Raw genomic sequence first — 24,918 nt, forward strand, 5'->3', positions numbered from 1 at the left:
TAAATCAATCTTATGCAAAAAAATGGAATCAAAACCAAAAAGTAAATAAAACAAAACATTAAACCTGTGATGAACATTAAGTACATATTCATTTAAATATTTACGAAATTACTTTAGAAATATTTTTAAAACGTGAAAGGGAATAAATAAAAATAAAGAGAATATATTCGTTTGTTTTGTTTATTTGAATCCTGACATTTTTATATTGTGAATTTAATGATATAAAAATGTATAAATATATATAAAATCATTTTATCGCAGGTTTCGGGATTTAGGGTTAGTTTTGTTATTTAATGTTTTAACTTTTATGTCCAAATAAAGCCGGTGTAGAGGCAGTGTGAAGGCAGGAGGCAGGAGGTCTTCAGCCTGTAGGTGCCAGCAGAGCTCTTTAAACTTTTCTCCTCTCTCCACTTCATCACTTCCACCGTTTCCTCCTGAAATACTGGAATATTTCTTCCTACAGTCATGAGCGCAGGAACAACACCATGCAGTTTAACTGTATTTTCTCTTCACCAGTGAATCAGTGAATCATTTCCCATTTGATTCACTGAGTGATTTGTGACTCTCACCACATCACAGAGCGCATCTCTCCTCCTGTCTTCTCCCTGTCACGCCAAGACGCTTTTTTTAAATTTATTTTTTGTTTCCATGCCGTCTCGCTTTTATTTTTCACTCCCCGAGAGAGCAACATCTGGACAATACGCAGAACATCTGTGTGCCATAATTACCCGCTACTTGTATAACCCCTTTATACATGTGTGCTCATGAGCTCAGATCACATCTGGGCCGATAACGTAAACCAGCCCTGCGTGTGTGTGTAGGTTTTATTTTTTATCACTGACCACCTCCGGCATCTTCTTCCTCATCTTCCTCTTACAGCAGCAGGGCAAATATTTACCCCGAGTGTGAGAAGAGACTTCAGGACATTTACACCAAACCGCAGCCTCTTACATAGTGTGTTTATGAGATTTATTCCTCTCTCTCTCTCTCTCTCTCTCTCTCTCTCTCACTTACTCTCTCACACACACACACATTTACTGTCTCAGTTCAATTAAATTTTATTGCTATGATCATCTCTCTCCTTATCAATTTGTTGATCTCTCTCTCTCTCTCTCTCACACTCTCTCTCTTTCAGACTTTCTGTCTCTATCCCATGTTCTCATGATCTATTTCTCACCCTCTCACTCCTCTCGATCTCGTTCTCTCTTACTGTTTTCCTCTCTCTATCTCTTACTTTCTCTCTCTCTCTCTGTCTGTCTCCCTCTCTCTGTCTGTCTGTCTCTCTCTCTCTGTCTGTCTGTCTCCCTCTCTGTCTGTCTGTCTGTCTCTCTCTCTGTCTCTCTCTCTCTACAAATCATTTAACTATGAATCTGTTTATTACTGTTATCCATGTACATTTTCTCCACTTGTTGATTTACGCTTCCTCTTTAGCAAATAAACAGCTTTTTGAAGAAGAACAGTCAGACTCTGAGGTTGTTAATAATAATAATAATAATAACGCGCTGGAGATCAGCTTTAGCTCCGCCCCCTTATCTTAACATTAATTTAGATTTAATACGAATTAAGTCATAAGACCAGCCCGATTACACCTACAGCTTCAAAAACCACACAAACGACCTGAAAGAAACCCAAAAATTTCATCTGTTTGTTAAAGGACAATTTTTTTTATCATGTATAAACTCACATTTCTTTTTTTTTTATCAACTATCACTTTTTGTCACGGCTGATATTTTTGCGGAAACTGATTTGATTTATTTCTATTTATTTGCTTTAAAACAAAGTCATGTATAAACTATCCCAAAAAACTTGAAAATCACAACCCTGGCCACCCGACAGCTATTCATTATAAATGATAAACACAATAAATGAGCTTTAAATGAATTTCCACCAGTGTTGGATTAGCACAGCTGTCATAAATATTTTTGTAGGTCTGTGTTCACCAGAACCTTTGGATCAGTCCGCCCCCCTCCACCTGTTGGTCCGGGCGTGTAGCTCACACACACTCTTGCTCTCCTGAGGCCCTCGAGGCCCCCACACAAACGTCTTGGTGGTTTTGGTTTTATGAGGCAGAGGCCCCCACCGCTCACAGCTAGTTATTTTGGGGCGTGACCCGGTTATTCCTCTGGGTTCTGTTTTGAAGACGCCCCGGTTTCCCGTCCTGTCCAAGCTCGGGGGGTGTTTTATGGCTCTTTTGTCGAAGCTGAAGGATCTGACCGGGTGTGTTCTGGCTCGGTGGCGTTCAGAGGTGTGAGGGGTTCTGATCTGGCGACCAAACGAGGAACCATAAAAGGGCGGGAGCACGCATGGCGTGGGCGAAGAGCGTGTACGTGCGATCGTACCCGGAATGGATAAAGCCGGTGCTGGGAGCATCAGCCTCCTTGTGCTGCTGTGTTCTGAGTTTCTGACATGAGCAGCTTCAGATTTCAGCTTCACAGCTGGAGCTTTAGGTCTTCCCTCTAAAACATCTCCTGTATGTTGATGTATATCATCTGACTTTCCAGAATTTTCCTCTTCATCTCTGGTGCTATGTTCTTCTCCCGGTTCCTGAGCGATGTCAGGACTCTCCTCTCTTACACCACCTTGCTCGTTCTCTTCTTTTTCAGCAAGCTTGTTCTGACTGCCTCGCCACCTTTTGTCGCATTCTTCTGTCTTACGTTTTTGCTCACTTCCTGTCTCGGTTGTAACGATGTCTTCCAGGACATCAGGTGTTCTGTTTCCTCCGGCGACGTCACACTTTCCTTCATTCCTCTCATCAGCCTTTGGTCCAATTTGAATCTCTGCGGTTTTCAGATCTGTCTCAGCGTCCTGTCTGTCCAACTCCTCGTCTGCTTCTTTCCTGTTGGGGAAACGACATCAATAACAGATTTCCGTATTCTATTTACGTTTAGCTGATGTCTTTATGACATTAATTTCATTTATACAACTGAGCAGTTGAGGCTTCATCCAAGCCAAAATGTTTCATTTCTAGTCCAATGTGTAAGTTGACACTTTTTAAATAGTTCCTCTACAGTGGCCGAGAAGTGCAAAACACAATAACAAATCATAAAACACACAGAGAATTCAGACAACCGGGAAAGGTAGGTATCCTGTAGAAGACAGCGCTGAGAGAGCGAGAGGCATGACGAGAGTAAACCGATCTGTTCTCAGGGCAATCCGACTTCTCTACAGATGCTGAAAGTCTAAATATAAAAGCTGACGGATTCTGAACCAATCCGATTTACACGCTTTCTAAATTACAGCGAATGCGTCAGCCAGGACCCGCTCGGCGCCGGGGACAGAAGCTCAGAGCCGAGCAGAGCCACACAGGGAAGATAGAAAGGCGGCCATGTTGGAATTTTACTGTCATATCCACAACTAATAAATTTTCATCGATTATTAGATACATTTAGTGTTGAACTGGTTCAGTAATTGGAATTTAATTAAGTAATTTTTGTAATTAGAAGATCAGACGAACATGAACTCCGCCCCCTTACCTTAACCTTTATTTAGATTTAATACGAATTAAGTCATAAGTTCAGGTATGAACATTAGCTCCACCCCCTTACCTTAACCTTTATTTTGATTTAATATGAATTAAGTCATAAGATCAGGTACGAACATTAGCTCCGCCCCCTTACCTTAACCTTGGTTTAATTTGAATATGGTTGTTACAGACACAAACCTCACTTCAGTTACAGTCTGATTTCATGTGAAGTCAACACAAACCCCGCCCCCAGTCCTGCCCCTAATCTCTGTATGATTTCACACAGAGGGGTGAGAACATTAACCCCACCTCTTAACCTTCACTTATAATTAAGATCATTTTTTTTGTTATTTCAATATATTTACTTTCTCAGTTCGAGGTAAAACTTTCACTGGAACATGACTTGAATGTGTGATGTTAAACTTTTCCCTATAATTTTTCAAAATAATATTTTGTTTCCATGGCAACTAATGTGAGACACGAAACCCGTCCCCGACTGATGGAGTGCGTTTCAGCCAAATGGAACACTGTGTGATTTATTTATTTTTCCGTGAAACTGTTTCTACTAATTATCTGATTAAGACGAACGACTCGGGTGTAACCGGTACGTTATCCGTGTATCAGGTTCTGCGGTTCCTCTGCATGACCTGGAACACCTGCTCAACCTCCCATCCAGAACTCCTGCCTATTTTATCAGTAATAAAATCTGAAAGCGCAGCAGCGACACGGCCGCGCTGACGTTACGGCCTCGGGGGTGATGTCGTGTCGGTGCTAACATGATTTCCAGGCCAGCTGGATGTCCAGCGCTGAGCCGGAGGGATTTGGGTTGGATGAAGAGATGAGATGTCACCGGATATCCCCAGTGCACCACGGGAGAGGAGGGAGTTCCCACAATGCCATGTGTTGCCTCCACCTCAAAGATAAATACACCAGCTGCCTCGGAGCTGTGGTGAGGTATGAAAGCCGGGGCACGGACTAATCCCGCGGCGGGGTCGGGGCAGAATTAACACACACAGCGAGATAGTGATGGACATCGTGTAAACAGTTCATTCTTGGAGAATCTGGGGATAGCAAGGATTTCATCAGCTCGCGTAAACGAGCAGCGCCTCGCTAAATTTAAACCTGGATTCATTCTTGGCTAATGCTGTAACGTCGCTGTAACTGTAACGTCTTTCATCTCCAGTTATTTACTGCGTTTGGTGGAAAGTGAATTCCTAAACTTCAGAATCCTCATATCATGGCTTCATTTTTTTTTACAGCTCTTCTGTTAGTGATGAACAACTCGCAACGTTTCAACAAACAAGTTCTCAGTCAGGAAAGAAAGAAAGAAAGACAGACACAGACAGACAGACAGACAGACAGACAGAAAGAAAGAAAGAAAGAAAGCAAGCTCTTCTGTTAGCGTTAAACTCACGTCTCAAGGACTCAGGACAGGAAGTAGTAACACATACACTCACTGCTCTGACCTTGTTGTTTTTTTCTTCAAAATTTGTACAAAGCAAAATAATTCTGAACAGTTAACATGCAAAATTAACATCTAAATATTATCGCCAGGCATATTGGTGTTTCTTTATTTATTTTATTTTTTTTAATTGAATCCCACTGTATTAAATATTAATGAAATTTAATTTAATTTTTAATTTTTATTTATTCATTTATTTATTTTGTACATTTGAGTCTGCACTGCTGTCAGTGCTGCTGCCATGGAAACCTTCTGACCAATCAGAATCCAGAATTCCACAGCGCTGTGGTGTAAAGGTGAGTAATAACCTGGGGTCAGTGGGGTAGTTGGGCAGATAGAGGTGAAGAACAGGATTTCTGGTCGAGGAGCAATCCAGAAGGTCACTGTGTCCTTTTCCACCGGTTCTCCACACCAACCTGTGTGTTCCTCCACACACACACACACACACACACACATCATTGTTTAAGAGCTTCTGATGACTAATCACATTTATTGACTTCTCCTTTCTGTAATCTTTTACGCTGTTTATTCTGAGTCTTGGAGTGAGCTCCCTGCTGCAGAGCTTCGATCCGATTCGTCTTTAAAAGGTTCCTCAGGTCGGTGCTAACGATCCTGAAGCTCGTTAATCTAACAGAGGGCGGAGCTGAGTGGCAATAAAGATTGCACGTGTGATGGAGAGGAACGAGCGCAAGCGAGCTGCTCACGCAATCCTTGTCCTCCGTTTCAGTTCAACCTTTTTACACAAGACACATGCTGTTCATCTTCATCTTCATGAAGGTCCTACATTTACTCCTGAACTCCTGAATTTCGTCACCCATCATCTGCTTCACAAATTTTTCCATGTTGCTGATGTTTTAAATCGATTCTCTTTGCACAGAATACAGTGATATTAAGTCTTCTTGAAGGATAAAAAAGAGCAAATAAAAAATGAAGAACAAGAATAATGAAAGAAAGACAAGAGGAAGGAAAGAAAGAAAGACAGAAAGAAAGAAAGAATTTAACGAATCAGGAATTCGAGTTCTTTCACTTTAAACATCTGAAATATTTGAAGCCACACTGAGTGGACAGCCAGCAGTAAGTGGACATGTGACCCCAGGGTATCTGGGGGGAGGGGAGGGGTGCCGGTTAGCAGCCTGTACCACCCCCGAGCTAACGGCTCATTAACCGCGCTGACTCGTTGCTTCCAGATTCCAGAGCTGCCCTGCAGACGGGGGCATTCGGGGGTAAAAACCTGCTGATTGATGGCATGCGACCGGTCAGTTTAAGTGCCTGTTTATTGGGGCGGCCGTCAGATGCGAAGACTCGGCCCCGTCTCAAACGACGGACTTTGTTTACTTACTCAGTGTCGCCTTCAAAAACAAACAAACGCTAGGATTGCCCCAGAGAGGGGTACTTAACCCCGGTGTGAAAGGTTGAGGCTTCCTGTACAAACAGCAGGTTTGATCACTTGCTGATTTCCTGGAGCAGTATAACCACTCTGTTAGCATATAAACCCAAAACGTAACAAACACTAGCACACTGACACACATCATGAGAACATGGAGTACCCGGAGTACCTGGTGCCGGGGCGTTAACGTCACTCTGTCCTGCCCTGGTGTCCGCCGGAGCGGTGGAGGGTCGAGGGTCCTGCGTCACCATTGCTCTCGTCCTCGCTACACTGCTCCACGCTCTCTTCTTCTCCTCTCCTGTTTTCCTGCGTTCATCCACCATTCCGTTAGCGGCGCTCGCTCCTCCCTCGCTCTCCTCGGCTTTCTGGTTTTCTGCCTTATTGCCACAGCGCTCCGGCCTCAGGGACAGAACACAGCGCTTTCCACATGCTGGAGCAGGAACATCATTATATCAGATATAGATAAAGATACAGAAATCAAACAGACGAAGTGTAAATGTGTTTAGTGTTAGTGCTGTTAGTGTTAGTGCTGTTAGTGTTAGTGCTGTTAGTGTTAGTGCTGTTAGTGTTTAGTGTTAGTGTTTAGTGTTAGTGTTAGTGTTAGTGTTAGTGCTGTTAGTGTTAGTGCTGTTAGTGTTAGTGCTGTTAGTGTTTAGTGTTAGTGTTTAGTGTTTAGTGTTAGTGTTTAGTGTTAGTGTTTAGTGTTTAGTGTTAGTGTTTAGTGTTGTTAGTGTTAGTGTTAGTGTTTAGTGTTAGTGTTAGTGTTAGTGTTAGTGTTTAGTGTTAGTGTTTAGTGTTTAGTGTTAGTGCTGTTAGTGTTAGTGCTGTTAGTGTTAGTGTTTAGTGTTAGTGTTGTTAGTGTTAGTGTTGTTAGTGTTAGTGTTAGTGTTTAGTGTTAGTGTTAGTGTTAGTGTTAGTGTTAGTGTTTAGTGTTAGTGTTTAGTGTTTAGTGTTAGTGCTGTTAGTGTTAGTGCTGTTAGTGTTAGTGTTTAGTGTTAGTGTTTAGTGTTTAGTGTTAGTGCTGTTAGTGTTAGTGCTGTTAGTGTTAGTGTTTAGTGTTAGTGTTGTTAGTGTTAGTGTTGTTAGTGTTAGTGTTAGTGTTTAGTGTTAGTGTTAGTGTTAGTGTTAGTGTTTAGTGTTAGTGTTTAGTGTTTAGTGTTAGTGCTGTTAGTGTTAGTGCTGTTAGTGTTAGTGTTTAGTGTTAGTGTTGTTAGTGTTAGTGTTGTTAGTGTTAGTGCTGTTAGTGTTAGTGTTTAGTGTTAGTGTTGTTAGTGTTAGTGTTGTTAGTGTTAGTGCTGTTAGTGTTTAGTGTTTAGTGTTTGTGTTAGTGTTAGTGTTGTTAGTGTTAGTGCTGTTAGTGTTTAGTGTTAGTGTTAGTGCTGTTAGTGTTTAGTGTTTAGTGTTAGTGTTAGTGTTTTTAGTATTTAGTGTTTGGTGTTAGTGCTGTTAGTGTTAGTGTTTAGTGTTTAGTGTTAGTGTTTAGTGTTTGTGTTAGTGTTGTTAGTGTTAGTGTTTTTAGTATTTAGTGTTAGTGCTGTTAGTGTTAGTGTTAGTGTTTAGTGTTAGTGTTGTTAGTGTTGTTAGTGTTAGTGCTGTTAGTGTTTAGTGTTTAGTGTTTGTGTTAGTGTTGTTAGTGTTAGTGTTGTTAGTGTTAGTGCTGTTAGTGTTTAGTGTTAGTGTTAGTGCTGTTAGTATTTAGTGTTTAGTGTTAGTGCTGTTAGTGTTAGTGTTTAGTGTTAGTGTTAGTGTTTAGTGTTAGTGTTTTTAGTGTTAGTGCTGTTAGTGTTAGTGTTTAGTGTTAGTGTTAGTGTTAGTGTTAGTGTTTTTAGTGTTTAGTGTTTAGTGTTAGTGTTGTTAGTGTTAGTGTTGTTAGTGTTAGTGCTGTTAGTGTTTAGTGTTTATTGTTCGTGTTAGTGTTGTTAGTGTTAGTGCTGTTAGTGTTAGTGTTTAGTGTTTAGTGTTAGTGTTTTTAGTATTTAGTGTTAGTGCTGTTAGTGTTAGTGTTTAGTGTTAGTGTTAGTGTTTTTAGTATTTAGTGTTTAGTGTTAGTGCTGTTAGTGTTAGTGTTAGTGTTAGTGTTTAGTGTTAGTGTTAGTGTTGTTAGTGTTAGTGTTGTTAGTGTTAGTGCTGTTAGTGTTTAGTGTTTATTGTTCGTGTTAGTGTTGTTAGTGTTAGTGCTGTTAGTGTTAGTGTTTAGTGTTTAGTGTTAGTGTTTTTAGTATTTAGTGTTAGTGCTGTTAGTGTTAGTGTTTAGTGTTAGTGTTAGTGTTTTTAGTATTTAGTGTTTAGTGTTAGTGCTGTTAGTGTTAGTGTTAGTGTTTAGTGTTAGTGTTGTTAGTGTTAGTGTTGTTAGTGTTAGTGCTGTTAGTGTTTAGTGTTTAGTGTTTGTGTTAGTGTTGTTAGTGTTAGTGTTGTTAGTGTTAGTGCTGTTAGTGTTTAGTGTTAGTGTTAGTGCTGTTAGTGTTTAGTGTTTTTAGTATTTAGTGTTTAGTGTTAGTGCTGTTAGTGTTAGTGTTTAGTGTTAGTGTTTAGTGTTAGTGTTAGTGTTGTTAGTGTTAGTGTTGTTAGTGTTAGTGCTGTTAGTGTTTAGTGTTAGTGTTAGTGCTGTTAGTGTTTAGTGTTTAGTGTTAGTGTTTTTAGTATTTAGTGTTTAGTGTTAGTGCTGTTAGTGTTAGTGTTTAGTGTTAGTGTTTAGTGTTTAGTGTTAGTGTTGTTAGTGTTAGTGTTGTTAGTGTTAGTGCTGTTAGTGTTTAGTGTTAGTGTTAGTGCTGTTAGTGTTTAGTGTTTAGTGTTAGTGTTAGTGTTTTTAGTATTTAGTGTTTAGTGTTAGTGCTGTTAGTGTTAGTGTTTAGTGTTTAGTGTTAGTGTTAGTGTTGTTAGTGTTAGTGCTGTTAGTGTTTAGTGTTTAGTGTTCGTGTTAGTGTTGTTAGTGTTAGTGCTGTTAGTGTTTAGTGTTTAGTGTTAGTGTTTTTAGTATTTAGTGTTAGTGCTGTTAGTGTTTAGTGTTTAGTGTTAGTGTTAGTGTTAGTGTTTTTAGTATTTAGTGTTTAGTGTTAGTGCTGTTAGTGTTAGTGTTTAGTGTTAGTGTTGTTAGTGTTAGTGTTGTTAGTGTTAGTGCTGTTAGTGTTTAGTGTTAGTGCTGTTAGTGTTTAGTGTTTAGTGTTAGTGTTAGTGTTAGTGTTTTTAGTATTTAGTGTTTAGTGTTAGTGCTGTTAGTGTTAGTGTTTAGTGTTTAGTGTTAGTGTTTAGTGTTTGTGTTAGTGTTGTTAGTGTTAGTGTTTTTAGTATTTAGTGTTTAGTGTTAGTGCTGTTAGTGTTAGTGTTTAGTGTTAGTGTTAGTGTTTAGTGTTAGTGTTTTTAGTGTTAGTGCTGTTAGTGTTAGTGTTTAGTGTTAGTGTTAATGTTTTTAGTTTTTAGTGTTTAGTGTTAGTGTTGTTAGTGTTAGTGTTTTTAGTGTTATTGTTAGTGTTAGTGTTAGTGTTTTTAGTGTTTAGTGTTTAGTGTTAGTGTTAGTGTTGTTAGTGTTAGTGTTGTTAGTGTTAGTGCTGTTAGTGTTTAGTGTTTATTGTTCGTGTTAGTGTTGTTAGTGTTAGTGCTGTTAGTGTTAGTGTTTAGTGTTTAGTGTTAGTGTTTTTAGTATTTAGTGTTAGTGCTGTTAGTGTTAGTGTTTAGTGTTAGTGTTAGTGTTTTTAGTATTTAGTGTTTAGTGTTAGTGCTGTTAGTGTTAGTGTTAGTGTTTAGTGTTAGTGTTGTTAGTGTTAGTGTTTAGTGTTTAGTGTTTGTGTTAGTGTTGTTAGTGTTAGTGTTGTTAGTGTTAGTGCTGTTAGTGTTTAGTGTTAGTGTTAGTGCTGTTAGTGTTTAGTGTTTTTAGTATTTAGTGTTTAGTGTTAGTGCTGTTAGTGTTAGTGTTTAGTGTTAGTGTTTAGTGTTAGTGTTAGTGTTGTTAGTGTTAGTGTTGTTAGTGTTAGTGCTGTTAGTGTTTAGTGTTAGTGTTAGTGCTGTTAGTGTTTAGTGTTTAGTGTTAGTGTTTTTAGTATTTAGTGTTTAGTGTTAGTGCTGTTAGTGTTAGTGTTTAGTGTTTAGTGTTAGTGTTTAGTGTTTAGTGTTAGTGTTGTTAGTGTTAGTGTTGTTAGTGTTAGTGCTGTTAGTGTTTAGTGTTAGTGTTAGTGCTGTTAGTGTTTAGTGTTTAGTGTTAGTGTTAGTGTTTTTAGTATTTAGTGTTTAGTGTTAGTGCTGTTAGTGTTAGTGTTTAGTGTTTAGTGTTAGTGTTAGTGTTGTTAGTGTTAGTGCTGTTAGTGTTTAGTGTTTAGTGTTAGTGTTTTTAGTATTTAGTGTTAGTGCTGTTAGTGTTTAGTGTTTAGTGTTAGTGTTAGTGTTAGTGTTAGTGTTTTTAGTATTTAGTGTTTAGTGTTAGTGCTGTTAGTGTTAGTGTTTAGTGTTAGTGTTGTTAGTGTTAGTGTTGTTAGTGTTAGTGCTGTTAGTGTTTAGTGTTAGTGCTGTTAGTGTTTAGTGTTTAGTGTTAGTGTTAGTGTTTTTAGTATTTAGTGTTTAGTGTTAGTGCTGTTAGTGTTAGTGTTTAGTGTTTAGTGTTAGTGTTTAGTGTTTGTGTTAGTGTTGTTAGTGTTAGTGTTTTTAGTATTTAGTGTTTAGTGTTAGTGCTGTTAGTGTTAGTGTTTAGTGTTAGTGTTGTTCGTGTTGTTAGTGTTAGTGCTGTTAGTGTTTAGTGTTTAGTGTTTAGTGTTTAGTGTTTGTGTTAGTGTTGTTAGTGTTAGTGTTGTTAGTGTTAGTGCTGTTAGTGTTTAGTGTTAGTGTTAGTGCTGTTAGTGTTTAGTGTTTAGTGTTAGTGTTAGTGTTTTTAGTATTTAGTGTTTGGTGTTAGTGCTGTTAGTGTTAGTGTTTTTAGTATTTAGTGTTTAGTGTTAGTGCTGTTAGTGTTAGTGTTAGTGTTTAGTGTTAGTGTTTAGTGTTAGTGTTGTTAGTGTTGTTAGTGTTAGTGCTGTTAGTGTTTAGTGTTTAGTGTTTAGTGTTTGTGTTAGTGTTGTTAGTGTTAGTGTTGTTAGTGTTAGTGCTGTTAGTGTTTAGTGTTAGTGTTAGTGCTGTTAGTGTTTAGTGTTTAGTGTTAGTGTTAGTGTTTTTAGTATTTAGTGTTTAGTGTTAGTGCTGTTAGTGTTAGTGTTGTGTTTAGTGTTAGTGTTTAGTGTTTGTGTTAGTGTTGTTAGTGTTAGTGTTTTTAGTATTTAGTGTTAGTGCTGTTAGTGTTAGTGTTTAGTGTTTAGTGTTAGTGTTAGTGTTAGTGTTTTTAGTATTTAGTGTTTAGTGTTAGTGCTGTTAGTGTTAGTGTTTAGTGTTAGTGCTGTTAGTGTTTAGTGTTTAGTGTTAGTGTTAGTGTTTTTAGTATTTAGTGTTTAGTGTTAGTGCTGTTAGTGTTAGTGTTTAGTGTTTAGTGTTAGTGTTTAGTGTTTAGTGTTAGTGTTTAGTGTTTGTGTTAGTGTTGTTAGTGTTAGTGTTTTTAGTATTTAGTGTTTAGTGTTAGTGCTGTTAGTGTTAGTGTTAGTGTTTAGTGTTAGTGTTGTTCGTGTTGTTAGTGTTAGTGCTGTTAGTGTTTAGTGTTTAGTGTTTGTGTTAGTGTTGTTAGTGTTAGTGTTGTTAGTGTTAGTGCTGTTAGTGTTTAGTGTTAGTGTTAGTGCTGTTAGTGTTTAGTGTTTAGTGTTAGTGTTAGTGTTTTTAGTATTTAGTGTTTGGTGTTAGTGCTGTTAGTGTTAGTGTTTAGTGTTAGTGTTAGTGTTGTTAGTGTTAGTGTTTTTAGTATTTAGTGTTTAGTGTTAGTGCTGTTAGTGTTAGTGTTAGTGCTTAGTGTTAGTGTTTAGTGTTAGTGTTGTTAGTGTTGTTAGTGTTAGTGCTGTTAGTGTTTAGTGTTTAGTGTTTAGTGTTTGTGTTAGTGTTGTTAGTGTTAGTGTTGTTAGTGTTAGTGCTGTTAGTGTTTAGTGTTAGTGTTAGTGCTGTTAGTGTTTAGTGTTAGTGTTAGTGTTTTTAGTATTTAGTGTTTAGTGTTAGTGCTGTTAGTGTTAGTGTTGTGTTTAGTGTTAGTGTTTAGTGTTTGTGTTAGTGTTGTTAGTGTTAGTGTTTTTAGTATTTAGTGTTTAGTGTTAGTGCTGTTAGTGTTAGTGTTAGTGTTTAGTGTTAGTGTTGTTCGTGTTGTTAGTGTTAGTGCTGTTAGTGTTTAGTGTTTAGTGTTTAGTGTTTGTGTTAGTGTTGTTAGTGTTAGTGTTGTTAGTGTTAGTGCTGTTAGTGTTTAGTGTTTAGTGTTTAGTGTTAGTGTTTTTAGTGTTTAGTGTTAGTGCTGTTAGTGTTAGTGTTTTTAGTGTTTAGTGTTAGTGTTGTTAGTGTTAGTGTTTAGTGTTAGTGTTAGTGTTTTTAGTGTTTAGTGTTAGTGCTGTTAGTGTTAGTGTTTTTAGTGTTTAGTGTTAGTGTTGTTAGTGTTAGTGTTTAGTGTTAGTGTTAGTGTTTTTAGTGTTTAGTGTTAGTGTTGTTAGTGTTAGTGTTTAGTGTTAGTGTTAGTGTTTTTAGTGTTTAGTGTTAGTGCTGTTAGTGTTTAAATAAAGTGTATCTGTTGTCGGAGTTCTGTGCTTTAACCCTATTAGGAGATGATACGGGAGGGCGAGTGCTTCCTGGAGCATCTTGAAGAAAAAGGTTTTAAATTTTTTTTTAAATTTTGACCATTTAAGCTTGGACTCGATTTCAGCTTGGACTCAATCTCAGTTTGGACTTGGTCTCAACTTGGACTCGAACTCTGCTTGGACCCAAGCTCAACTTGGACTCGGTTTTTGTTTGGTCTTGGTGTTAATTTGGACTCAACCTCAGCTTGGACTCAGTCTCGGTTTTGACTTGGTCTCAACTTGGACTCAATCCCAGTGTGGACTCAATCTCAGCTCTGACTTGGTCTCATCTTGGACCCTGCATTGATTTGGACTCAGTCTCGGCTTAGACTTGATCTTGGCTTGGACTCATCTTGGAAAGTGTAATGACTGTTTTGTTATGGGTATAGGAATGTTTTCAGATGGCTGCAGATGAATCATGTAGGAAATGATTCCCCTCAACGATAGAAATAATGATCAGGGATTAGTTACTTTACTAAACCAGCACTTTTCTACTAAACGTCATCCTCCTATAGATGTCTGTGTTCTTACCCATGAGCGTCCGGCCGGTCTGAGGCACTGATGATGACGACATTCCTGATGCCGCGAGGCCTCTTCTGTGAAAAGTGCCTCCAGTGGCCGGAGTCAGCAGTCTGAAGTCGTACCTCCTCAGCGCTTTGGGACTCGAGCCTGTCACCTGGTCTAAGTCATGAAGGTGAAGTCCTTGGCTTACAGAGAAGGACCACAACACGGTGGAGGAACAGCTACGATCGCAGGGAACACCGTCACTCCGGGGCTGCATGGCTTCAGGACATGTGGTGATCATACGGGATAGAAGATCTACAGAGAGAGAGAGAGAGAGAGAGAGAGAGAGAGAGAGAGAGAGGAAGTATCTGTCATTCCAGAGGCAGATTGATGAAGCTCCACGGCTGTTGTCCATCCCTGACAGCGTGTTGAAAAAGGCTGGACGTTACACTATACCATCAGATATTCATTACTCCATCACGCTAACAGAAGATCTTTTCCTCTGAATGTGGTTCCTGCTAGCAAATCGGCTGCAGCAACGATGTACAACAAGAGCTTTTCTCAGTCTTTCTCTTTTTTTTCCTCAACTTTCTTTAGTTGTTTGCATTTTTTTGTCTTCCCAGTTCCAACAATGAGTCTGTTCTGGATTTCACCAGGATGTCCATATAGGGTCACTTGCCAAAGAGAACAGATTAATAAATGTCCCTGAATATTTCTGCATTTGGTTCAACCAACATCTAAAACTCCTCTCAAGTAAGTCAAACTTTCTAAGAAAAATTCTCGGAATCTTCTAGAACCCAGAAGGACCTCTGGTCTGAACATCCTCAGAAACCCTGAGAAAACCTTTCTAGAAACCGGCAGACTGTAGAGCAGAGGTCAGTTTGTCAAGGTTAAACACCAACAAATCAACCGCTCCTTATAACAATAAAATAAAATTCTAATAATAAAAAACAATTTTTTTTTCTTTTAATATACAGAAACTAACAGATTCTTTCAACTTTAAAATTAATACACTTATTTAATTAATTATTTATTAAATTATTTTTACAAAATTATTAAATTAAAAATAAAATAATTTTTAAAAATTATATAAAAAAGACAATTCCCAAAACATTTTTTTCCAAACATTCCAAAACATTTTTTAGACCCCTCTCTAGACTACATGACATTTTTATAATCACCAACAATTCCTAAAAAAATTATTCCAACAAAAATGAACAATGAATAATTCCTCAAAAAAACAAGAATTTTTTTTTAAACGAATAAAAATGAATATTTTCTGAAGTCCAATTTTTTCCGAAACCACTCAAAACAATGGTCTGGCAGCACAGGAAACGTGTGGACTCTGAGAGAGCGTCCACGTTCGGAAGGACGTCTTCACGCAAACTACACGTCTGTTCGCTTCAAAAAGCGAGTCGGAGGCTGATTTATGGCCTGAATCTGGACCTGATTGCGGTTTTGGCTCGTTGTTGTCATCATCATCTGAAGATTTATGGTCAGAACTTCGTCGCACTCAGTGTCATATACAGATAAAATACATATTTCTGACCTCACTCACACACACACACACACACCCCAACAAACACCCCCCCAAGTCTTTGAAGTGTTACACACAGTGTTGAATATGAAGTTATGCAATCACACACACACACACACACACACACACACTGGTGTAATATACAAAACAACAACACACACAGTGTCATATACAGATAATCCAACACACACACACTAATGCAAGAATATACAAAAACTTTTATACTTGCACACAATCCATTCACACACACACACACAAACACACACACACACACACACACTGAGACGATTCAACAGAAGAGTGAAAAGGTCGGTCGTGTGATCTCTGCAAATCACAGCACAGCAGAACTTACCTCATTTACATAAATTTGCATAAATTATCATATTCATTATTCTATTTTTTTATTATTAGGTCTAATAAAACGTGTAAAACGTGTATCTTGTTGTATTAGCCGTCGTATCTGGACCCTATACAGCACTTGAAGTAAAAAAAACACACAACATCTCACACGTCTGAGTCTCAGCACATGATAAAAATAAGAATATTCACAATAATATATGAATATATAATGATATGATATGATGTGATGTGATATATGATATGATATGATATGATATGATATGATATGGATGTTACCTGCGCTGCACTCAGGAGCGTCTGCATGGTGTTAATGGGGTAGTCCGGCGTCTTTGTTGTCACGGTAATGGCAAGTCTAAAGCCCAGCGTTTGTTTAGAGTTGGATAGCAAAGGTGACCGAGTCCTGCTGTAGTCAATGGAGACACAAACATTAGTCTGATACCTGTGTGTGTGTGTGTGTGTGTGTGCGTGTGTGTGTGTGCGTGTGTGTTTGTGAATGGATTGTGTGCATGTATATAAGTTTTTTGTATATTTGTGCATAAGTGTATGTGTTGTTGTTGTTGTTGTGGTTGTTGTTGTGTATATTAATTGTGTGTGTGTGTGTGTGTGTGCTTGCATAACTTCATAATAACTTCAACACTGTGTGTAACTCTTCAAAGACTTGGGGGTGTATGTCAGTGTGTGTGTGTTGTTTTAGCTGTATATGACACTGTGTGTGTGTGTGTGTGAATGGATTGCGTGCAAGTATAAAAGTTTTTTGTATATTCTTGCATTAGTGTGTGTGTGTTGTTGCATAACTTCATATTCAACATTGTCGGTAACTCTTCAAAGACTGGGGGGGTGTTTGTCAGTGTGTGTGTGTGTGTGTGTATGAGTGGATTGTGTGCAAGTATATAAGCAATTTGTATATTCTTGCATAAGTGTGTGTGTTGTTTTATCTGTATATGACGCTGAGTGTGTGTTTTTGTTGTGTATATTACACTGGTGTGTGTGTGTGCGTAACATAACTCTTCAAAAACTAGGGGGGTGTTTTTTCAGTGTATATATATATGTATACTGTATGTATTTGTTTGTGTGTGTGTGTGTGTGTTTGAGTTCAAAAATGTATTTGCGTGTGTGTGTGTGTGTGTGTGTGTTTGAGTTCAAAAATGTATTTGCGTGTGTGTGTGTGTGTGTGTTTGAGTTCAAAAATGTATTTGCGTGTGTGTGTGTGTGTGTTTGAGTTCAAAAATGTATTTGCGTGTGTGTGTGTGTTTGAGTTCAGAAATGTATTTGCGTGTGTGTGTGTGTGTGTGTTTGAGTTCAAAAATGTATTTGCGTGTGTGTGTGTGTGTGTTTGAGTTCAAAAATGTATTTGCGTGTGTGTGTGTGTGTGTGTTTGAGTTCAAAAATGTATTTGCGTGTGTGTGTGTGTTTGAGTTCAGAAATGTATTTGCGTGTGTGTGTGTGTGTGTTTGAGTTCAAAAATGTATTTGCGTGTGTGTGTGTGTGTGTGTTTGAGTTCAAAAATGTATTTGCGTGTGTGTGTGTGTGTGTGTTTGAGTTCAGAAATGTATTTGTGTGTGTGTGTGTGTGTGTGTTTGAGTTCAAAAATGTATTTGCGTGTGTGTGTGTGTGTGTGTGTGTGTGTGTTTGAGTTCAGAAATGTATTTGCGTGTGTGTGTGTGTGTGTGTGTGTGTGTGTTTGAGTTCAGAAATGTATTTGCGTGTGTGTGTGTGTTTGAGTTCAGAAATGTATTTGTGTGTGTGTGTGTGTGTGTTTGAGTTCAAAAATGTATTTGCGTGTGTGTGTGTGTGTGTGTGTGTGTGTTTGAGTTCAGAAATGTATTTGCGTGTGTGTGTGTGTGTGTGTGTGTGTGCACGCATGTGTTTGTCATTTATTTTTGCTTTCATTCTCTGCACATTCCTCATCCCTGAGCCCCGCGATTTCATCATAAAACCCACAATAAAATTGTTAAAAATATAAATAAAATGTTATAATTGTGAAACACCCTTGTGTGTGTGTGTGTTTCCCACCTGTCGTTAAACCGTAGGTCACGGCAACGAAAATTTTCCCAAGATCCTCCGCTTCAGTTTCCAGTAATAACATGAACAATAAGGGCGATGTTTATTATCTTTATAATCTTTATTATTATGTTTTGTCCAGCTCCGGTGACACGAGACGGTCATCACAGATCCTGTAAATCCCACGACATCATCCCAGAACGTCGGTGTTCTTTATACACACACGATTTCCAGCACAAACTGTTTGCAGTCCCCCGGGGGGTCTGACCCTCGAGCTCGCGCTCCAATCCGAGGCTAAATCCCAGGAATTAAAAGGCTCTGGACTCTGGAATGCTCTGGATTAATGAGATCGATTAAACGCGTTCCCACAGCTTTGATTCGTTATTAAACGTACAGTTCAAAATAAACATCTTTCATATTTTATGAGGAGTTTTTTTCCCAAACAGTGCCAGATGTGTCTATACGAATAAAACCATACCCTATATATATGTTATATTATTTATTATCAATTGCATGTGTTATAGAGCTAATAAAAATCGCTATGTTAGTATTTATGGAACACATTAAACCGATAGTTAGAGAATAAAACATCACAGTGTTGTTGAATTCTCGGTTCTGATTGGTCAGATGTGCAACACTTATTAATTAAGCTCGTTCTGATACGTTTCTGATGGTTTCTGTGGCAATATATATATATATATATATATATATATATATATATACATACACTACTCACAAAAAGTTAAGGATATTTGGCTTTTGGGTGAAATTTATGGAAAATGTAAAAAGTTCACACTACAGTGATATTATATCATGAAAGTAGGGCATTAAAGTAGAAGCTGCAATGGTGATTTCCTCATCTCAAACAATTTATTGAAACAAAAGCCAACAACAGTGGTGGGTATACCACAAGAAAAAATCTCAATGTCTCAATAATCTGTCATGTGCCCTTGACCATCAATTACAGCTTGACAACAACGTCTCATGCTGTTCACGAGTCGACTTATTGTCTGCTGAGGCATGGCATTCCACTCTTCTTGAAGGGCGGCCCTCAGGTCATTGAGGTTCTGGGGTGCAGGGTTACGAGCCTCTACACGGCGACTCGGCTGAACCCATAGGTTTTCTATGGGATTCAGGTCTGGAGAAAGTGCAGGTCACTCCATTTGAGGTACCCCAGCCTCCAGCAGCCGTTCCCTAATGATGCGACCTCGATGAGCTGGAGCATTGTCATCCATGAAGATGAAATTAGGCCTGTGTTGTTCATGCAGGGGCACAATGACTGGATTAATGATGTTATTCAGGTAGTATTGGTTTGTCACTGTACCATTCACAAGATGTAGGGCAGTTCTGTATTGAGTGGACACACCTGCCCAGACTGTAACACCACCACAACAGTGGCTGATGCATAGCACTCTCCTTGACGTCTCCAACATCATTGGCGGCCATCATTTCTGCTCAACGTGAATCGAGTTTCATCAGAGAACAGCACTGAGGCCCACCGGTCCCTCGTCCAGCATAACGATGACGCCTGTGCCTGGTGGTGTGGTCAGGTACCCTTGCAGGTCTGCTAGCACTCAGACCACACTGATGTAAACGGTTTCGAATGGTCTGATGTGACACTTGGGTGCCTCTCACCTCCCTTAAATGTGCCTGGAGTTGAGTGGCATTCATCATCCGGTTCCGCAGGGCACTGTTCACAATGAAGCCGTCATCAACGTGGGATGTGGCCAGAGGACGTCCACTTCTATGCCTTTCTGTGACTCTTCCAGTCTCTCTGTATCTCTGTCCCAACCTGCTGATGGCACTCTGTGACACTCTAAGCTCATTGGCCACTTCCCTCTGAGAACATCCTGTTTGAAGCCTCACAATGGTGAGGTACTGTTGATCAGTTGTTAGGTGTGGTCTTGGTCTCATGATGTCAAAATGTGAACAGCATGATGAAGAGGACTGTTTAAATACCAATTCTAACTGAACCAGAAAATTTATTGGTCGATTCATGGATCAAACCCCAGTTGTGAATTTTGCCGTTAAGCTCCTTGTTAGAGAACAGCAAGTTCTGCAAAAAGTACTGAAACACTGAACAGTTGGACATGTGCATTCAAAAGTGTAGAGAAGGTCAAAATAAGTTCACCTGGAAAGGTTATAGTGCATTTTAGGTGCATCCTGAAATTTCACCCCAAAGCCCAATATCCTTAACTTTTTGTGAGTAGTGTATTTTATATATATTTTTTAATTTCATTTTTTTTTCAAAATTTATGAGTCTCTCATAACAGTCAGGTGTAAAGGTATTAGTTTGATGATGTCATTAGGCATCAGAGCAGAGAGGTTTCCATAGTAACATGACAGGTTAAGATTTTTTTTTTAAATTTAATTTGAAAGAAATAAATTAATCAGAGGTGATTGAGGGGAACGATAACTTTTTAAACAAACAAAAAAAAATTCTCAGTTCTGATTGGTTTGGATGTGGAGGAGGGGGAGGAGGCAGAGAGGTAGGAGGATGAGAAGGACCAGAAGGAGGAGGAGGAGGAGGAAGAATTCATTGTAGCTATAAATCAAAGGTTTATATAAATGTGCTGGTTCTGATGCGTTATCGTTTCCATAGCAACAGCTTACTCACGCTCAATGTACACGAATTGTTGATGCAGTTATTTTGTTTTAACATGTACGAGAAAAAGTAGGAGGAGGACCAGGTAGATAATTTATTCATCCTGAATGCAAATTTACAAATGAAACACCTGATTGGATGGGGCACACTGCAGCAGGCTGCAACAAGGCATGAACGGGGATTGAACCCGTGATCTTCGGTTTACAAGACCGACGCCTTTCCACTTGGCCATCATGCCAGACACGGAGCAAGAGAAGTAAGTGGAGGAGAAGGACCAAAGGGAGGAGGAACAGGAGGAGAAGGACCAGAAGGAGGAGGAGAAGGAAGAGGTGGAGAAGAACCAGAAGGAGGAGGAGGGCCTGGAGGAGGAGGAGGCATAGAAGGAGGAAGAGGAGAAGGACCTGAAGAAGGAGGAGGAGAAGAACCAAAAGGAGGGAGAGGAGGAAAAGGACCAGAAGGAGAAGAAGGACCTGGAGGAGGAGGTGGAAGAGAAGGAGGAGGAGGAGAAGAAGAAGGACCGGAAGAAGGAGGAAGAGGAGGCAACGAAAGAGGAGGAGAAGAAAAACCAGAAGGATGAGAAGAAGAACCAGAAGGAGGAGGAGGAGAAGAAGAACCTAACATGTACAAAAGAAGCAGGAGGAGGAGGAAGGGAGGAGAAGGACCAAAAGGAAGATGAGGACCAGGAGAAAGACAGATAGATAATTTATTCATCCCAATGGGAAATTTACAAATGAAACACCTGATCGGATAGTGCACACTACAGCAGGAAGCTTCAACAAGACATGAAGAGGGATTAAACCCGTGATCTTCAGTTTACAAGCCCAACACCTTCCCACTCGGCCAAGGAAGAGGAGAAGTGAAAGGAGGAGGAGGAGTAGAAGAAGGACCTGAAGGAGGAGGAGGAAAAGGACCAGAAGGAGGAGCAGGAGGAGAAGGACCAGAAGAAGGAAGAGGAGGGGAAGGACCAGAAGAAGGAAGAAGAGGAGAAGGACCAGGACCAGAATGAGAAGGAGAAAGTTTATTCAGCCCAATGAGAAATTTACAAATGAAACACCCAACTGGATGGTTGGGAACAGCAGGAAGCTGCAATGAGGCATGAACGGGGATTGAACCCGTGATCTTCGGTTTACGAGACCGACGCCTTCCCACTTGGCCATCATGCCACATGAAGAGGTGGGGAAGTAAGAGGAGGAGAAGGACCAAAGGGAAGAGGAGACGGACGAGGAAGACTTCATTGTAGCTATAAATCACAGGTTTATATAAATGCACTGATTTTGATGCATTATCATTTCCATAGCAATGGCTTGCTCACGCTCAATGTACATGAATCGTTGATACAGTAAAGGTTTCTGCAATTATTTTGTTTTAACATGTACGAAAGTAGCAGTAGGAGGATGAAGATGAGCAAGAGGAGGAGAAGATGGAGGAGGAGGAGGAAAAGATGGAGGAGGAGAAGAAGGAAGAGAAAGAGGAGGAGGAGAAGAAGAAGCAAGAGCAAGAGAAGGAGGAGGAGGAGGAGGAAAATGAGGAGGGGTAGGAAGCGGAGGAAGAAAAGGAGGAGGAGGAAGAATTCATTGTAGCTATAAATCCCAGGTTTATATAAATGCATTAGTTTTGATGCATTATCGTTTCCGCAGCTTGCTCACGCTCAATGTACACGAATCGTTGATGCAGTAAAGTTTTCTGCAATTATTTTGTTGAAACATGTATGGAAGAAAGTTCCAGTGTACGCTATTCATTTGATGATGTCATCAGGAATGAGGTGTTTCCATGGTAACATGACAAGCTGCGTTTTTTCTTTTGTCTAATCATTAATTGTGACGCTGTTTTGTTTACAAGACTAGCAAACTTCTACTAGTTCAGCTACCTGACCGTAGTGATGTTGCCTTGGTAACCATGGGAGCGAATCACCTTGTATTAAAAGCTGGACTGTTTGAAGTGAAGTTACAAGCTGAAGCTCATTAAATACGCTACGGTCTTCATTTAGCATTAACCTTTAACTAGCCCTTAGCTAGGTATCCAGCACAGCACAGCAGATTGGTCATTAGACCGAAGCTGTTTGTCTCTTTTGTTGCTTCATCTTCTAATCGTTTGCAGGCTGCATCGCTCCACCTCCAGGCGAGATCAGAGCTCAGTCAGCTTTGTTGTTGATTTTGGACGAAGCCGACGCCTGGGCCGAGCGCTATCGCTTTATCTGCCATGGTATTGAGCATTGGGTCAACACTTCACCCTGCAGAGTCACGGTTTATGGAGAGGAAACACAGTCACGGGGCCTGAAGGCCAGAGTGCTCATGTGTGTGTGTGTGTGTGTGTGTGTGTGTGTGTGTGATTCACATGGTCTCCTGGAGGTCTGCAGATGTTCCATTAGCAGTTTCATCAGAAAGACATGAACCTTTTCTCTGTAATGAGTAAGAATATGAAATATGGCTCCAATGCTGAGGAAGAAGCTTTATTATTTTTCCTTAAATTATTCTGTTACAAAGAAATTTGTAAAGGTGAACATGGGACATCTGATGTGGAAGGAAGAGGAGGAAAAAAAGGAGGAGCAGGAGGAGGAGGAGGAGGAGGAGAAATAGGACGAGGAAGAGGAGAAGAAAGAGGACAAGGAGGAGGAAAAGTATGATGATGAGGAGGAGAAGGAGGAGGAGAAAGAGAAGAGGAATGAGGAGGAGGTGAAGGAGGAGGAAGAGGAGGAGAAGGAGGAGGAGGAGATAGAGGAGGAGGAGGAGGAGGAGAAGGAGGAGGAGAAAGAGAAGAGGAATGGGGAGGAGGTGAAGGAGGAGGAAGAGGAGGAGGAGGAGGAGGGAGAGGAGAAGCTCTTCTTATAAAGTATTCTTTTGTTTGTTTGTTCTATAAAACCTAAACCAATAAAAGTAACATTAAACAGGATACTAACAATTTTCTTGTTCTGCAAAATTGTTCATATCCTATGAGTTTGTCTAACTTACATCCCACGAGTCTCATTAATCAAATCAGACAGAACGGATTTATTCCTAATTTGTTTGTCGGAATAATTTACACAGGAAGCTTGTTGGTGCTGGTGTCCATCCTATCATCCTGTACATTCCCAAAAACATTAGTGTTTTACTCCTGAGGATTTTATAATGGACATTTTTTGTATAATGTTGTGTACAGATGATCAGGTCTCGTATTAAATCATTTAGATTTTCGTTTGAATGACGCAAAAGACCAAACAAAACAAGCTGTTCTTTAAGGACAAAAGTAATGGCACCCTGTAAAGGGGGGAGGGGTTACTGAGTGTGTGTGTGTGTGTGTGTGTGTGTGTGTGTGTGTGTGTGTGTAGTAGGTGCTGCAGTGGCTGAGCTTGCGTTATTGGAAGATTTAGCTCATGCAGGGTCAAAGGCCCATCAGTTCTTCCACCATTAGCTAATCACCATTTTCTTGTGGTCAGCTATTTTTCTGTTTAATGGGCGTGGCTAAAGGTAATGCCAGTAATGCATTTGGTAATTTAAGGCTGGTTTATAGATGTTTATATTGAACATTTGTTAATGAGTACAAAAAAAAACCTCTTCATAAAATCAGTTTAATTGAAAACATTATGTTGGGATTTGACATTTCTTTTTTACTAATGTTAGCATTAGCTTGAAACCAGCCATGTTGTGATGATGTGATGCTTTTCAAAATGGCTGCCACTGATTGTTTCTCTAAAACAGCACGACACTGAGGGTTTTATTCCTCACTCAGAATCAGATCAGAACCCAGATCCGTAAAACCACCATGTTTTTTTTTCATCTGCAAAGCATCCAGGCTAAGATTAGCTTTATTTTCAAAGCTAAGACAAAACTCATCCTGTGCTTTGTCTCGGTTGTGTGACTGTTCCCAGACTTGCTGCTGTTTCCTTTATTTTATTAAAAAAGAGAGAGAGAGAGAGAGAGAGAGAGAGAGAAAGGAAAACACGGAACAGATCATCTTTGGAATCCGGTGTGTCTCCACAGTGAAGAGCATCTGCTCAGCCGAGGACATCACTCAGTCCAGATTTCATATCGGTTCTCCATCCTCCGGAACCACATGTGTGCGGCGTTCCGACTCGGCTCTGGCCCGCAGCAGCTTGGAGAATGCGAGAGAAACGAGTCGGTTCTCTGCTGGAGAGTTTCAGACAGACTATAATCACCCAGACGGCCCGCTGCGCATAACTGACATTTCTAACCAACATATTTCCATCAAATCCTTCATCCGGCCAAAACCGTGTGTGTGACATGAGAAGAACTTCAGCACTTACGTAACCCAACTGCCAGACTGCACTAAATTACACAAGGCTGTGTACAGTGTCCTCCGGAATTATTGGCACCCTTCAGGAAAATGTGGGGGAAAAAATTGAAATTGAAATGAATAGCGCATTCGTGTGTTTTGCTTTTTGCTTTTTTTGTTTTTTTCTTCGTGGGAGGTAATGTGTGGTAAAGAGATTGTGTGCAACAATGAGTCCAAATAAATAAATAAATAAAGGTTAGTGAATGTAAGGGAATATTCTCGTAGGGGTTCCAATACTTTTGAGGGACAATAACTAGTACACTATTTGTACCCTGAGGAAACATGACATGATTACATTCAGACCAACCAATCAATCAATCAATCAATCAACCAACCAACCAATCAACTAATTAATATAAGGAAATATTCTTGTAGGGGTGCCAATACTTTTCAGGGACAATACTAATACAATATTTGTACCCTGAGGAAACATGACATGATTACATTCAGACCAATCAATCAATCAACCAACCAACCAATTAATATAAGGAAATATTCTTGTAGGGGTGCCAATACTTTTCAGGGACAATACTAATACAGTATTTGTACCCTGAGGAAACATGACATGATTACATTCAGACCAGTAAATAAATAAATAAATAAATAAATAAATTTAGTAAATTTTTAAAATTTAGTAATTATCCTCTTAGGGGTGCCAATACCTTTAACAGACA

At 39.5% G+C, this 24,918-nt stretch overlaps 1 protein-coding gene and 2 non-coding genes across 3 annotated transcripts; all 3 read right to left on the reverse strand.

The window, feature by feature from the left end:
• Positions 1-262: 262 nt before the first annotated feature.
• On the reverse strand, positions 263-15,767 carry LOC131352742 (uncharacterized). Its single transcript, XM_058389065.1, has 5 exons — positions 15,646-15,767; positions 13,500-13,787; positions 6,482-6,742; positions 5,234-5,351; positions 263-2,836 (listed from the first exon to the last, which is right to left on the reverse strand). The coding sequence occupies exons 2-5, from the start codon at positions 13,771-13,773 to the stop codon at positions 1,954-1,956; spliced, it is 1,536 nt and encodes a 511-aa protein (XP_058245048.1). The 5' UTR covers positions 13,774-13,787; positions 15,646-15,767; the 3' UTR covers positions 263-1,953.
• Positions 15,768-20,141: 4,374 nt separating this feature from the next.
• Positions 20,142-20,213, reverse strand: trnat-ugu (transfer RNA threonine (anticodon UGU)). Its single transcript has one exon. It is a non-coding gene; the product is annotated as a tRNA-Thr (tRNA).
• An 853-nt stretch (positions 20,214-21,066) lies between these two features.
• On the reverse strand, positions 21,067-21,138 carry trnat-cgu (transfer RNA threonine (anticodon CGU)). The gene has a single exon. It is a non-coding gene; the product is annotated as a tRNA-Thr (tRNA).
• Positions 21,139-24,918: the final 3,780 nt, after the last annotated feature.

This window comes from Hemibagrus wyckioides, linkage group LG05, assembly GCF_019097595.1.
Source record: "Hemibagrus wyckioides isolate EC202008001 linkage group LG05, SWU_Hwy_1.0, whole genome shotgun sequence".
NCBI classification, from domain to species: Eukaryota; Metazoa; Chordata; class Actinopteri; order Siluriformes; family Bagridae; genus Hemibagrus; species Hemibagrus wyckioides.

What these genes read in the sequence shown, in the direction of transcription:
- LOC131352742 (XM_058389065.1), bottom strand. Translation starts at nt 13,773, where the DNA reads ATGATCACCACATGTCCTGAAGCCATGCAGCCCCGGAGTGACGGTGTT. An exon ending in CGTTAACGCCCCGGCACCAG is followed by an intron (nt 5,352 to 6,481) that starts GTACTCCGGGTA and finishes GTGTGTGTGGAG; the next exon opens with GAACACACAGGTTGGTGTGG. An exon ending in AACTACCCCACTGACCCCAG is followed by an intron (nt 2,837 to 5,233) that starts GTTATTACTCAC and finishes TTTCCCCAACAG; the next exon opens with GAAAGAAGCAGACGAGGAGT.